Source organism: Rhinatrema bivittatum, chromosome 1 (genome assembly GCF_901001135.1).
Source record: "Rhinatrema bivittatum chromosome 1, aRhiBiv1.1, whole genome shotgun sequence".
Lineage (NCBI taxonomy): Eukaryota > Metazoa > Chordata > Amphibia > Gymnophiona > Rhinatrematidae > Rhinatrema > Rhinatrema bivittatum.
Genome location: NC_042615.1, coordinates 277,484,717 through 277,499,865, shown reverse-complemented (window position 1 = coordinate 277,499,865; position 15,149 = coordinate 277,484,717). Strand labels below are relative to the sequence as shown.

At 44.5% G+C, this 15,149-nt stretch overlaps 1 protein-coding gene across 5 annotated transcripts in view; it reads left to right on the top strand.

The window, feature by feature from the left end:
- The window catches only part of LOC115087782 (rho-related BTB domain-containing protein 2-like), a 173,812-nt gene that overhangs the window by 126,621 nt on the left and 32,042 nt on the right, over window positions 1–15,149 (top strand). For 4 of the 5 annotated variants that reach the window (XM_029595360.1, XM_029595340.1, XM_029595350.1 and 1 more), the window contains exon 9: window positions 4,494–4,599. In XM_029595360.1, the coding sequence (XP_029451220.1) occupies window positions 4,494–4,599 (106 nt within the window). Of the gene's footprint in view, window positions 1–4,493; window positions 4,600–15,149 lie in introns of those variants that run through there. The other variant, XR_003855615.1, reaches the window with a different exon arrangement.

Genomic DNA, 15,149 nt, shown 5'->3' with positions numbered 1-15,149 from the left:
TTGCTTCTTCAGCAGAAGGCAGTCACACCTGTCTCTCCTCAGGATTGTGGCCAGAGATTCTATTCCAGGTGTTACTTGAGTCCCAAGAAGTTGGAGGAATCTAAGAGCTATGCTGGAGATGCAGTGATTGAACAAGTTATTGATGCAGAAGAGGTTCAGGATGAATTCCCTACACATAATTCTGCTTTTCATTCAACTGAGGATGTGTGCTCAGCACATATCCCCATTCATCCTGCCCATCCAGAAGTACTTCATTTTTGAGGTGAAGGGCACACACTACCAATCCAAGGTGCTCTTCTTCAGCCTCTTGAGGGTCCAAGGCTGTTCACAAAATGCTTTGCAGAAGCACAGCTTCATCTACAGGGAGTGTGCAAATTCTCCTATCTAAACAATTGATTGGTGGTGAGGACCATATGGCTTCTCCATTCCCTGGGTTTCTTGGTCAGCTTCAAGTCAAAACTATTTTCACCTCAAAGAATTCAATTCTTATGAGCTTGGATAGACTAACTTCAGGTGAAAGCATTTCTCTCCATTGAAAGAGCAGCATTGCTGATAGGCCTAGTAAGGTATCTCCTTCAACAGAACTGAGCATCAGCAAGGTCCTTCTCAGACACATGACTGCTGTGATGCATGTGGTTTTTCTGACTCGTCTGCAAATGTGGGGCCTTCAGTGGGGACCCTGGAGCCATTGGGATCAACTCTATCAGCCACTATCCCACCAAATCTCTGTGACCCCTGAAATGAGAGCATCCTTACAGTGGTGGATGAATCCAGACGTTCTAAAGGTGGGCATCTTGCTGCGGATTTCACCTCATTAAGTAATTCTATTGACACACCAAGGGGTAGAGGACACATATTAGAGAAGTGTGGACCCAAGAATCATGGTCTCCAGCAGAGAATTATCTACAAATCATCTGCCTGGAATGATGAGCCATCCGCTCTGCTCTAAGATCTTTCTCTGACTTTCTTTTGTGAAAGAGAATCTTGGTCCAAATGAACAACCAAGTGGCCATATTCTACGTAAACAGAGAGAAACCAGCTCCTGTGCCCTCTGCCAGGAGGTCCTGCAAATCTCATTATGGGCAAGTCATCACAAGGCCCATCTCTAGACAACCTACCTTCTACCAATTCAGAGCACATGGGTGGACCACCTCAGTAGAGTGGATTCTTAAATCAACGGATCGCAAACAACTCGTTCAGTGTTGGGGAAAGCTGGGGATCGATCTCTTCACCACAGAAGATCACATAATGTTCCAGAAGTTCTGTTCTTTGCAACCAAGCAGCTATAGATCAGCTCCTGATGCTTTTTGTGCTAAACTGAAGCATCTGTGTATTCTACGCATCCCCTGATTCCTCATCTTGACCTTTGGGAATAGATGAGGAAAATTCTCATAGCACCAGTGGTCACAGCAAGTTTGACATCCATATCTTATGCAGCTGTTAGTTCAGTCTCCAGTTCTGCTGGGAACATATCAGACACTCATTTCACAGGAGGAAGATAGGCTCTGCCAATGCTGGCTCTCACAGCACGAATGTTAAATCAAAATTAGTCTCCTCCTTGTTCCTTTACAAATAGGTGGAGGATGTTTTGATTTCTATCAGGAAACCTTTAACTAGAAGATCCTGCAACTTCACATTTTCAACTTGGTGTAGGGTAACCCAACTGGACCCCTTCTCATGTGGCCCAAGGGACTTGCTTCAGCATCTATTCTTCCTCTCATCCTCAGGCCTTAGCACCTCTTCAGTAAAAGACATGGCTCTGTTCTCTCTCAATCTGCTGATATCTTCATGAAAGGACTGTGGTATTCCAAGCTTCTGTTCAGTAAACCTTCAGTGCCGTGGGACCATGGTGTAGTCCTAGCTCACTGATGAAATCTCCTCTTTCGAACCTTTCAAGTCAGTAGACTTGAAGTTTCTCATCTGGAACATTATAGTTTCTCCTGGCTGTTACTTCAGCACAAAGAATAAGTGAACTACAGGCTCTGGATTCTTATTCACCATACCTGTACTTGGTAGGGTTGGATTGTCTTTTTAAGTGCTTTTGCTGAGCAGCCCTTGCAGTGACCATTCTTGGCTAGGGGCCATAGACTGCAGCTCCCTCAAGAACTTGATATGCATGCACCCTAAGCCCAGGAAATAGGCCTCACTGCTGGGACTCTCTCCCACTAAGGGCTATGAATGCAGCTTCAACAATATTCCTAGACCCAGCCAGCCCAGGGAGCAGAACCAGGCCCAGAAACTAAACCTGTCTTAGCACTGCTGCTGAGCTAGTGGGCTTTCTCCAAGTTTCTCTTAGGACTCTTAATCTTATGGCCCATTTGCTGATCTTCCTTGATCCGTTATTTGGGAGTGCTGTAGTCTCCACCTCTTTCCTGCATATTATCAGATTATTAAGCAAGCTGTCTGTCCTGCATCTAGCTGTGATTAATGGATATTAAAGAAAATATCTACTTCTTTATAAAATCAACACTGTTTTATAGTGGATTATAATGGATATCCTGTGCTTCCTTCTGAACAGAGCCTTACCAACGAATAACTCACTATGGATATTTTTGCAAATATCATATTTGTTTCAGCTTTCTGTTTGTTAGCTTTCTGATGATACACAAGGGTTAATTCTGAGTTGTTTGCAAACTATCAATTCTTAAATATTTATCAGCAGTGTTGTAATGTGATTGGTTTAACTGTGACAAAATCACAATAACTAACCGTTTCATTAAAATTTTTAACAAGTTGTTTTCAAAGTTTTATATTAGGGGTATATGAAAAAAGTGCCTTCCTGGAATTAGAGATGCTTGCAATGTTAGAACTTACAATTGTCTGCTCAGTTTGCAACTGGAAAATTCTTTTAAAAAAAACACCAGCACACTGCAGTCATTAACAACTTCTCAGAAAGCAGAAACCTCCCATGGAGCAGAACCTTTTTAAGACACCTGTTTGACTGGTGTGCCACCCTAGTCTAGCTACCCAACTGCCTGTACCACATGTGGAGAACTACTGGCTTAGGTCAGTGGTGGTCAACCTTATCCTTAAGCCACCCTTAGCCAGTCAGGATATCCCTAATGAATATGAATGAAGAAGTTGCATACATTGGAGGCAGTGCATGCAGATATCTCATGCCTATTGACGATATCCTGAAAACCCAGCTAGCCAATGGGGGCCCAAGGACCAGTTTGAGCAACAGTGGCTTAGATGATGGAGAGTGCCACAATGTTATACCTATCTCCAACAAGTATTCCTGTCTTTGTTTCATAGTGGCAGTGTATAACCTCACAATAGTATCAAAAATTACGTGTGACTGGAAAATTATAATTGGTGGAAGTTACATATGAAACATAACATGGGAAAATTAACTTGCTCACCAGTGTTGTATCTTGTATTTTTTAAGATATGACCATCATAATTGGGCATGTGTCATATTGTGTACAAGACACATACAATAACTATGCCGTTACATTATAATCGGTCATTAAAATTGCATTTTTTTCTTTGCTTTTCTTATAGATCACAATCACTGTTAAGTGTTATAAGTGTCCCGATAAAATTTTTCTTAAATGTTCCTATTTCCAAACTTGAAGAAAATTACTTAGCTGGGTATGTTGCAATTCAATAGTGTTTTCTCTTAGGTCGATTTTTGTAGATTATTTATATGCCCAAAGCTGACATTAAGCTCTTCACTGTGCCCGGCACGGTCCGTGTTTCTGGGTATCAGTCCTTCCTCATGGGGCGGTTGATCTATGATTACATCAGACATAATAAAATAAATCACAAGTTTCTTAAAAGTCTCTTCGTTGCAAGGTACAAAATTCATGGCCCAAACTTACTGCTCTGCTGCCATCATTACGGCTTGCTGGCTTCTCTTCCGATAGCGTCTACCGGAAGTGTGGCTACCTACAGGTATTTAAAAGCCTACCTGCCAGTCAATCGTGACATATTTCATTAAATGATGGAATACCACTCCACCGCCAAATTTAGTCCAGCTGGATGCACTGTTTTTAATTTGAAAATCCATTGTTGTTCTCTAAGGATCCGCAAACTTTTGGGCATATAAATAATCTACAAAAATCGACCTAAGAGAAAACACTATTGAATTGCAACATACACAGCTAAGTAATTTTCTTCAAGTTTGGAAATAGGAACATTTAAGAAAAATTTTATCGGGACACTTATAACACTTAAGGGTGATTGTGATCTATAAGAAAAGCAAAGAAAAAATGCCATTTTAATGACCGATGATTATAATATAACGGCATAGTTATTGTATGTGTCTTGTACACAGTATGACACATGCCCAATTATTATGGTGGTCATATCTTAAAAAATACAAGATACAACACTGGTGAGCAAGTTAAATTTTCCAAGTTAGTGTTTAACCTCATCCATCAGGATAAGAGTGACTAGAAAGCAAATGAGCACACAGAGTTTTGGTAGGAGGCTTGATATTAGAACCGCCCAGAATCCATTCTTATTCTTTATCTGTTTATCTCTTCCAGTTTCATAATGCCAAGCAGCTTGCAGACTGGTGTCTGCACTACATTTGCACCAACTACAACAGTGTCTGCCGCAAATTCCCTCGGGAGATGAAATACATGGCTCCAGGTAACTGAATCTAAGTGCATTCATGTGTGCAGTCACTGGAGCATTCAGTATTAATGTGTGTGCCTTTGCATGCACTGGCGCATGTTATGAGGTTGCGTATAGAACAGGTTGAAATTCTGTTCTGTTTAGTATTTGTGGCCTCTGCCCAGGGTGCCTTAAAAATGCTAAATGGCAATTAAATGGTGCAGATCCACAAGAAGCGTAATGGATAAAGAGAGTTAAATGTTACTAAAGGTGAATTTAAAATAAGGATTTTTTTTTTTAAAACATATTCTGGGAAATACCAAAGCCAGAGGCCTCCTGCAGAGCTAGAGTTAGATTACTCCACAAGAAGAGTTTAAGGAGGTAGAAAGTTTGGTAGCATGAGAAAGCTTGTTGGGTACAAGTATTGCTAAGGAGAATGCAAGACTTGAGAGTGAAGGGGGATGAGAAGGAGAATAGATGAGTGATGAAATATTGGGAGATGCCAGACCATGAATACATTAATATATGAAGACAAGAAATTTAAGAGCCAAGAGAGAAGAGGCGTCAAAATGTTGGAGTAGCTAAGAAGAGTCTAGCAGCTGAAGTTCAAAGGAGCTGTAACAGGCAAAGTGAGAAATGTGGAAGGACAAGCAGAAGGAAGTTACAGTAGTCAGTTTGTGAGAAGCAAAGAGCCTGAAGCAGAGAGCAACAGGGCATCAAAGGAAAGTGGTGGGAGAATTTTGTGAATATTAAAAAGTTAAATATAATTGTCAGTGCCATTTCTGCTTCACCCACAGAAATGGGCTTTTACCCACATAACATGCAGGCCGATTTTGTAAAAGTACAAATGTAGAGCCAGTATGCACGTGCTATTACTCATAGTGAGCAGAGGCGTTCCCATGGACAAGGCTGAAGAGAGATTTGCACTTGTGTGCATACGTTTGTATTTTCAGAAACATGTGCCCATACATTAGCAAGTGTAAGTGCAAGTGGATATTTTTTTTTTCAATTTAAAATTTTTATTGCAGAAAAATGCACAATAAACAAGAAATGCATCACGCACTTAGCAATATATCATCTTACAACCAGAACACGTGAGCAATGCATAAATAAAGAATTAACAGCGATGCATGCATAAAGAATTAACAGCAAAATAAATTACAACCTCTTCCCTAAACCCTCCACCCAAACTCAATCCCCATCAACATAACTAACCATACCTCATAACCACCTGTAACCACCATACATTTGGGTTCCAAACTTTATCAAATTGCTCTGTAGAGTTATTCTTATGGGCTGTAAGTTTCCTCATATAACAAACCCTTCCCAGATGAGCACACACTTGGGGAATAGAAGATAAAGCTGACCTCTTCTACCACAACAGGCAGCTGTTATTTGCAGAATCGAGGTTTGAATAGAGGTAGCAACATTGGGTACAGGTAAGCCCAGCAAAAATAAATTTAGGATTCCTCTGAAAAACAGCATCAGAGATATCTGTGATCAGCGTGAAGACCAAATCCCCAAATTTGCTAACCTCCAGGCATTCCCACCAAATACATAGAAATGACGGCAGAAGAAGACCAAACGGCCCATCCAGTCTGCCCAGCAAGCTTCACATTTTTTTTCCTCATACTTATCTGTTTCTCTTAGCTCTTTGGTTCTATTTCCCTTCCACCCCCACCATTAATGTAGAGAGCAGTGATGGAGCTGCAACCAAGTGAAATATCAAGCTTGATTAGTTATGGGTAGTAGGGGAAGTAACCGCCGCAATAAGCAAGCTACACCCATGCTTATTTGTTTTTACCCAGACTGTGTTATTCAGCCCTTATTGGTTATTTTTCTTCTCCCCTGCCGTTGAAGCAGAGAGCTATGCTGGATATGCGTGAAGTATCAGTTTTTCTTCTCCCCTGCCGTTGAAGCAGGATATGCATTGAAAGTGAAGTATCAGGCTTATTTGGTTTGGGGTAGTAACCGCCGTAACAAGCCAGCTACTCCCCGCTTTGTGAGTGCGAATCCTTTTTTCTTCTCCCCTGCTGTTGAAGCAGAGAGCTATGCTGGATATGCGTGAAGTATCAGTTTTTCTTCTCCCCTGCCGTTGAAGCAGAGAGCTATGCTGGATATGCGTGAAGTATCAGTTTTTCTTCTCCCCTGCCGTTGAAGCAGAGAGCTATGCTGGATATGCGTGAAGTATCAGTTTTTCTTCTCCCCTGCCGTTGAAGCAGAGAGCTATGCTGGATATGCATTGAAAGTGAAGTAACAGGCTTATTTGGTTTGGGGTAGTAACCGCCGTAACAAGCCAGCTACTCCCCACTTTGTGAGTGCGAATCCTTTTTTCCACATTTCCTCTTGCTGTTGTAGCTTAGAGCGATGTTGGAGTCACAGTAACCATGTGTATGTTTATTGAATAAGGGCATTATCTCCAGGCAGTAGCCGTCATTCTGGTGAGCCACCCACTCTTTATTGACGGCCTCTTGATTTTATGGATCCACAGTGTATATCCCACGCCCCTTTGAAGTCCTTCACAGTTCTGGTCTTCACCACTTCCTCCGGAAGGGCATTCCAGGCATCCACCACCCTCTCCGTGAAGAAATACTTCCTGACATTGGTTCTGAATCTTCCTCCCTGGAGCTTCAAATCGTGACCCCTGGTTCTGCTGATTTTTTTCCTACGGAAAAGGTTTGTCGTTGTCTTTGGATCATTAAATACGGTAAAATGTTGCCATACCTCCACATCCTTGCGAGCACCCATCCGATATGAATAGATGTATCTTATGCAAGTGCTCTGGAGTGGGGTACCAATGAAAAAGAAGTTTATATCCATTCTAAATTATTAGTGTATATTAGTATGTGCCATCCTTTTATTTTGCAGACTTCCAGTTTCCTAGCTGATATGTCTGTGCTTTTGGAAATGATTCGTATTTCTATTTAGGGTATTTGCAGGATTTGGTAGTAAGAACTTTGTGGAACATATGCATATGCAAAAATTATACATTAGGGAAGAGAGAGAACATTTATTCACTATAAACAAAAAACGATGATCCCAGGTTCTTATCCAGTATCCTTGCCCCCCCCCCCCCCCCCCAGATCTCTCTCTCATGCAGCAATATGAGTAGTCTTATACTCAACTTCACATTCAACATAGCATAACTTTTTTAAATTTAACACTGATACCATCCGTCTTATCACAAAAATGTATATAATAGCCAAAGAATACATGTGGTATACACCATAGAATCCAGCATAGCATCCCATTTAACCAACATAAGCCCCAACTCTTAAAACTCCTTAACATGAACATTTCTCTTCTAACCTCCCACATCTCACCCTCTCCTCTCCCACTCTTGTTTCGCTCTTGCATTGAGCAGATTAGCAACGCTATGGAGGAATGGCATCACAACACTGAATCTCACCCGATCCACAGATCACTAAAAAAATAAAAAAGAATAAGAGTTCAACATCTCCTCTAACACTCAAACCAGAATTGTAATGGCAACATCGAAATCACTTAGAACCCTGTAAACCAAAAGGCTCATATGAAAAGAGTGAGTTCTCAATCAAGAGGCAACTTTCAGAGAAGTCACTGGGGCCCATCTCTGGAAGATGCTGATCCCCTGGAATACCTCTGAAATTTCTGGTCTCCCTTGGGCATCTGCCGCCATTTCAGGTACTCTTTTTTTTTACGTGCTGGAACTCCTTCGTCGCAGTCACCAGAGATCATTACTGATAAGCCGGTGGCCTGAAATATTTTCACTGCTTTCTAAAACAATCTTTACCCTAAATGAGACACCCCTAATAGTGAAAAGAAGGCCAAAGGATAACAAGCTATTTATATTTAATGTTTTTCTTGCAAAGAACTGTGATCATATCCCTTGGTTCCCTTCTCTTCCGGATTTCGATGGGAGAAAGTTGTTGGAAATCTCCAGCAAGTACCCCTGCCAGTTTGTAGACCCCAACATCCTAGAAAGTGAGAAATCTTTGTCCTTCATGCTGAACTCATGAAAGCAAGATACCATGTCTCTGTGTGACATTCTTCCATGGTGGATCCGAGGAGCGACGCGATCAATCAATTTTTATGACAGAATCAGCTCTAGGATTATTAACAGTAGTCAGTATGGCCTTGCAAATGCTAATCACACTTGACCTCAGTCATTGTATTCAGGGCTCTCAGGGAGTCCCCTAAATCACAGATTGCATTGGCAGGACTGATTCTCAAGGTCCTCTAATTTTCCATTGAAGTCAGTGTTTGCCTTCTCCAGCTCCTCCACTGAGCTTTGCCACGAAGTAAGAGAGGTAGCCTGGTCTCCATCCTGGTTTCCACCTCCTTGACCCACTGACCCATCTCCATTAATTCGCCCTTCAAATTCAACACAGTTTCCAAAATTTCCTTCTTAATAATGATCATACCTGATCTGATCTCACAAAACCAAGCCTGGAAATCAGCTCGAGTGAGTATTTCATTGCTGTTATTTTTAGATGCGTCACCACCGATCACACGGCCTACCTCCAGTGAGCTACAATTGCTCTCCTCTATTGTCCCATCATCATCCTCTGGTATTGCGCTACTGCCAGCATAGGAAAAATTCTTAAAGTCCACCAATTTCTTTCTTATAGCCATGTCACTGGTTTCTTTGATTACTTTCAGGTCGATCCAGTAAAGTGTGCTCCGTCGGAGCGCACTGTCAGCCTGCTCTGGACGCGTGTTTTCCCTTACCCCTTATTCAGTAAGGGGAGGAAAACACGCGGCCCACCCGCAGCACCTAATAGCGCCCTCAACATGCAAATGCATGTTGATGGCCCTATTAGGTATTCCCGAGCGATCCAGTAAGTAAAATGTGCAGCCAAGCCGCACATTTTACTCTAAGAAATTAGCGCCGCCCAAAGGTCGGCGCTAATTTCTTCCGGCGCCAGGGAAGTGCACAGAAAAGCAGTAAAAACTGCTTTTCTGTGCACCCTCCGACTTAATATCATAGCGATATTAAGTCGGAGGTCCCCAAAAGTAAAAAAAAGTAAAAAAAAAAAAAAAAAAAAAATTTTGAATTCGGCCCGCGGCTGTCGGGCCGAAAACCGGACGCTCAATTTTGCCGGCGTCCGGTTTCCGAGCCCGTGGCTGTCAGCGGGCTCGAGAACCGACGCCGGCAAAATTGAGCGTCAGCTGTCAAACCCGCTGACAACCGCCGCTCCAGGCCAAAAGGAGGCGCTAGGGACGCGCTAGTGTCCCTAGCGCCTCCTTTTCCTCGTTTGCACCGCGTCACCTCATTTAAATACTGGATCGCTCGCACCGGCGAGGGGCCGGTGCGCGCGCCGGGAGAGCGGGCGTTAGTCCGCTCTCCGACGGACTTTACTGGATCGGGCTGTCTGTTGTTAAATCGCCAAGAGGTGTTGCTGATTATGGTTGCTAAAAACAAGGATGTAAGGACACTAAAACTAGGCTTCCATTCGGTGCGGTGATGTCACTTCCTCCCTAGTTTGGATACTTTTTAAAGAGAAAGTGTGTGAAAATTGCTGAAGTTCTCAGGTAAATGTTTTTAAATCTATGCAGGCAGGTTACAGAATTGCCCCCTAAATGTGGCGGGAGGAACAGAGGTAAGATGATAAAGCAGAACGATATGGAAAAATGAAACATCCAAACTCTTAACATTTGTCCAAGAAGGTTAGTGGGAAATAGCTAACAGATAAAATGTCATTTGGGGTGGAAGAGATTTAAGAGTTTTGATAGAATCAAACTAGTAAAGGACTTCTGTTTTCAAGGGCACAGAATATAAGACTGCATCTATCTAGAGCAGTAGTGGCAAACCTTTTAAGCTCGGCATGTCAAAAATTCGGAAAATGCCCAGCTTGACTCTGCTGGTGTGTCACCCTCCCCTGCCGAACAAAATAGACAATTCTTTACATACTCATTTATTTACAAAAAAATACAGTCCCACCATGTCTGGTGCCTTATATCATATTTAAAAAGTCAAATAATTACAAAAATGGAAAACGAGTAAAACAAACTAATAACGAAAAAAACATTCATTACTAAAAACAGTTTTATACAGCACATTAATCCATCAGGATGAAAACAATAATTATGCAGACATACATATGCATGCATGTGCTTCCTCGCAACCACTGACAAATACACACACAATCATACATGCTCCCTTGCCCACTCCCACTCTATCTCAACTTATGCAGCTGCTAAATATTTTTTTTAAAAAAATGTACTTGCATTGGTGGTCATGGAGGGATCAAGGCAGGGCTACCAGCAGGTGTGGGACGAAGTGGGCAGGAAATTCTGATGCATGATGGATGGGAGAGAGTTATTTTTTGCCATGGTCCCAACCCAAGGAGAGCCGTCCGCAGAAATCAGTGAGGAGCCTTCAGCTGTGGGAGGTAGCAGCGGGAGCTCTGCTGCTGCTTCCCACAGCAGAGAGAGGGAGCGACGGGGCTGGTGTGAGGGAAGGCTGCAGGAGCATTTCCCACCACTGCAGTGGTGAGGGGAGGAAGGAGCAGACCTACAACTGCGGGGAAAACAAAAAACCCAAAATACAGCCGCAAGAGGTGGGGGTGGACTGAAGAAAAGTAGAAGCCTATGAAGCTGTGGGAAAAGCAAGAGAAATGAGCATAGAGCCTCGAGGGAGGGGCCTGCTCTACCACAGCTGCTGTGGGACATATTGTTGATCGCAATGGCTTACAGAGGTCCTATAATTTTATCAGGTGTTGGAGGATGCTGGCATCTCAGCTAGAATGTCATGGTGTCATAGGTTCGCCAACACTGATCTAGAGACTACTGTAAGGCAAGAAGAGAGGTGGGATGAGATAAATGAGGTAATGTGAATGAGGACCCAGGATGTTAGGAAGGAGAAAAGGAGAGGGTTTGGGGTAGCGCACAGGAGACCTCAATAGAGAAGAGTCTTCAGAAAAGGAAGCATTGACCAGAACAAAAAGTGAGGAACGAGAGAAATGAAAACCAGTAAAAGACAGTATCGGAGAGCAGAGTGGGGTGGGGGAAGAGTAGCATGATCCTTGGAGGAAGAAACTGAGGAGAGATCAAAGAGAACCAGGGTTAGTTGAGGATGATGAGGGAAGCCAAATGGCTGTAGTTAAGAAGATGGAGAAGAACAAATTAACCAAAGAAAATCAAGGGAGATTGCCGATACATGATGCATTCAGGAATTTTGGACAGAGGAGGAAGAAGTGGATTGGGTTGGTCGTTTGCAAGTGAAGGGTGCAATAAAAGCTTCTTAATAGGGCAGATGACAAAAAATTTAAAGATAGTGGGAAGAGAACCTAAGACATTGAATAAAAGTAAGTGTCCACATTAAAAAAGACTGGGATTGGGATGGGATCCAGTGGAGAAGTAATGTGGTCAGTATTCAAAGGAATCAAGTCAGCTAAGTAAAAAAAACGTTCAAAGCCTTTGAAAATTGACCAGGCTAAATTTAGCTCTCCAAATTTTACTAGAAGGCTACATTTATCCATTCTAATTCCTGGCAGAATAGAAGGCAGGGTTAGGGTAGGGCAAAAAGTTAGGCAGCTAGCACTGCCTGTATATGTTTCTCACAGGACAAGCAGGATGGTAGACCTCACATATGGGTGACTTCACAGGATGGAGCCCAATCACGGAACACTTCTGTCAAAGTTTCCAGAACTTTGACTGGCTCCTACTGGGCATGCCCAGCATGGCAGTAACCCTGCAGCCAGCAGAGGTCCCCCTTTAGTCTTCATTTTTTCCACGCAGCAGTAGCAACGCGGTTAAGGAGCTCTGCAGAGATTCCTGACAGGAATTTTCCTCACGGAATTACTAAAATGTAATTTACCCCACAGGGGTCCCTCCTTCAACGTTTTCAAGCCGCGGTACTCCGGTAAGTTTTTTACCCGTTTTCCGTCGATTACCGTCTAGCTTGGCCCTCGCGGCCTACTGGCCGTCGACCGTACTGCAGCTCAATATTTTCATGGCCATGGCGTCGGGGGTTCCGCCGGTGCCCGGACTGTAATCCCACCATGTCCATCACAGACCCTCACAAAGTCTGTGTAATGTGTCTCGGATGTGAGCACGATGTCCTAACCTGCACCAAATGTTGTCTTATGACACCAAAAGGTCGCAAGGCTAGAGTGGAGAAGATGGAACTTCTCTTCCGTGCTCAAACCCCGACGCCATCTATTGCATAGACGTCATCAGAACCAGCACCATCAACTTCACGCCAGCATCGACCTCCAACCAGTGACCGTCCGGCATCGACGACTTCTTGGCCCTTGAGACCATCTATTCCCCCTCAGGACCGAGGGGATCATAGAGATAAACATCGCCACCGGCATCGAAAGTCTCGGACCATCGAGGGAGCGAAATCATCGACCTCACCATCGTCCGAGCCACCGTCGAAGAAGCCCCGTCCAGAAAAGGCACCGACTTTTTCGGCGACCGGGTCACCGAGGCAACCCTCACCCGACAGGGTATCAGGAGCCGCGACTCTGCCTTTAACGGTGGTCACTCCGGCTATGCCGCTGCCTCCATCTTCTGTTCCGGAGCCGGGGCTGCTTGCTCCAGGTCTCCGAGAAGAACTGGACCGGATGGTTCAGGAGGCCATCAACAAGGCGATGCATCGACTCCAGGTTCCTCCGACACCGGTACCGATTGCAGAACCGACCACTGACCCGATTCCAGCAGCGTTGGCACCGCTGCTCTCAAGGATGGAAGCGCTTATGGCCGCTTTTCCACCGATGGACCCCGGGTCACCGATGGCTCCGGTGCCCTCCCCGCTTGCTTTGTCATTGGGAGGAGAAACACCATTCCGCACCCCTCCATCGGGAGTTCTGCCGATGCCTCGGCCATCGATGCTGATACGTCCGGTGCCACCGATCCATCCATCGGTGCCGACGCCTCCATCGGCACCACTGACCCATCCATCGATTGCCTCGATGCCTGCACAGGTGCCTTCGATGCCCTCATCGGTGCCTCCAGTTATTCCTTCGAGTCTTTCGGAGCCTCGACCAGGACCTTCAGGGATCCCACCGCCCCGTCCTCCTCTAGTCCCTAGAGGAGCAGGTGCTGATCCCTACGACACCTGGACTGATGATTCTTCACCAGACTCCGATGATTTGCCTTCACCACCTTCACCTGCTGAAAGCAGAAAGCGTTCTCCTCCAGAGGACCTTTCCTTTATAAATTTTGTGAAGGAGATGTCTGAATTGGTTCCCTTCCAATTGCAGACTGAACAAGATGACAGGCATCAAATGATGGAGCTGTTACAATTCCTGGATGCTCCCAAGGAAATAGCCTCCATCCCTATCCACCAGGTTCTTCTGGATCTCCTCAAAAAGAACTGGGAACATCCTGGCTCTGTTGCTCCAGTCCACAGGAAAGCTGACACCACTCATCTCGTTCAGTCAGCTCCAGGCTTTCGCAAACCTCAATTGGATCACCAATCTGTGGTTGTCTACTCTGCCCAGAAAAGAGTAAGGAGATCAAAACCTCACACTTCCTTTCCCCCAGGCAAGGAACAGAAATTTCTAGATGCCATTGGTCGTTGTGTCTTCCAGGGATCAGTGTTCATCTCCAGAATTGCCTCTTATTAGCTCTATATGACCCAATATAATAGGGTCTTATTTAAGCAGATACAAGACTTAACAGACTCCCTGCTTCAGCAATTTCAAGAGCAACTCCAAACCCTAGTAAACAAGGATTTTGAGGCAGGTAAGCATTAGATCAGATGATCTTACGATATCTTTGACACTGCTACCAGGGTATCTGCAGCTGCTATCTTGGCAAGACGATGGACCTGGCTCAAGTCTTCTGACCTTCGCCCTGAAGTACAAGACAGATTATCCGACCTGCCTTGTGTAGGAGATAATCTGTTTGGCGAGCAGATTCAACGAACGGTGGTGGAACTCAAGGACCATCATGAGACCCTAAGACAGCTCTCTCTGATGCCTTCTGAGTACTCTTCAAAACAGCCCTTCAGAAAGGACTTTAAGAAGTCATTTTTCTGCCCGAAGAAGTCCTACCCGCCACCAACTAGAACCCGTTCTACAAGACCATTTCAAAAAGCCCAGTCTTGTCAGACACGAAAATAAAAACCGCAAGCAGCTCCTCAGCTGGGCCCTGCTTCCGGTTTTTGACTCCTGCATAGAGAGTAGCAGCCAGCTTCCATTGCCCCACATACCAGTGGGAGGTCGAATGTGCCATTTCAACAACAGGTGGCACTCAATCACCTCAGACCAGTGAGTCCTAGCGATAATTGCTCAAGGTTATCGTCTGAACTTTCTCTCCATTCCACCAGACTCCCCACCTCTACCGACGTGGAGAACATCCAATCACTCCATCCTTCTGGAACAGGAGGTCTCCCTCCTCCTCCAGTCCAAGGCAATAGAACCAGTGCCCTATTCCCAGCAAGGCCTAGGGTTCTATTCCCAGTACTTTTTAATCCCCAAAAAATCGGGAGGCGTTCGTCCAATTCTGGATCTACGTGCCTTCAACAAGTACCTCCAGCGAGAGAAGTTCAAAATGGTAACCTTGGGCTCTCTTCTTCCTCTTGTACAAAGAGGAAACTGGCTCTGCTCTCTAGACCTCCAGGACGCGATAGTTCCATCTCATCGCAAATACCT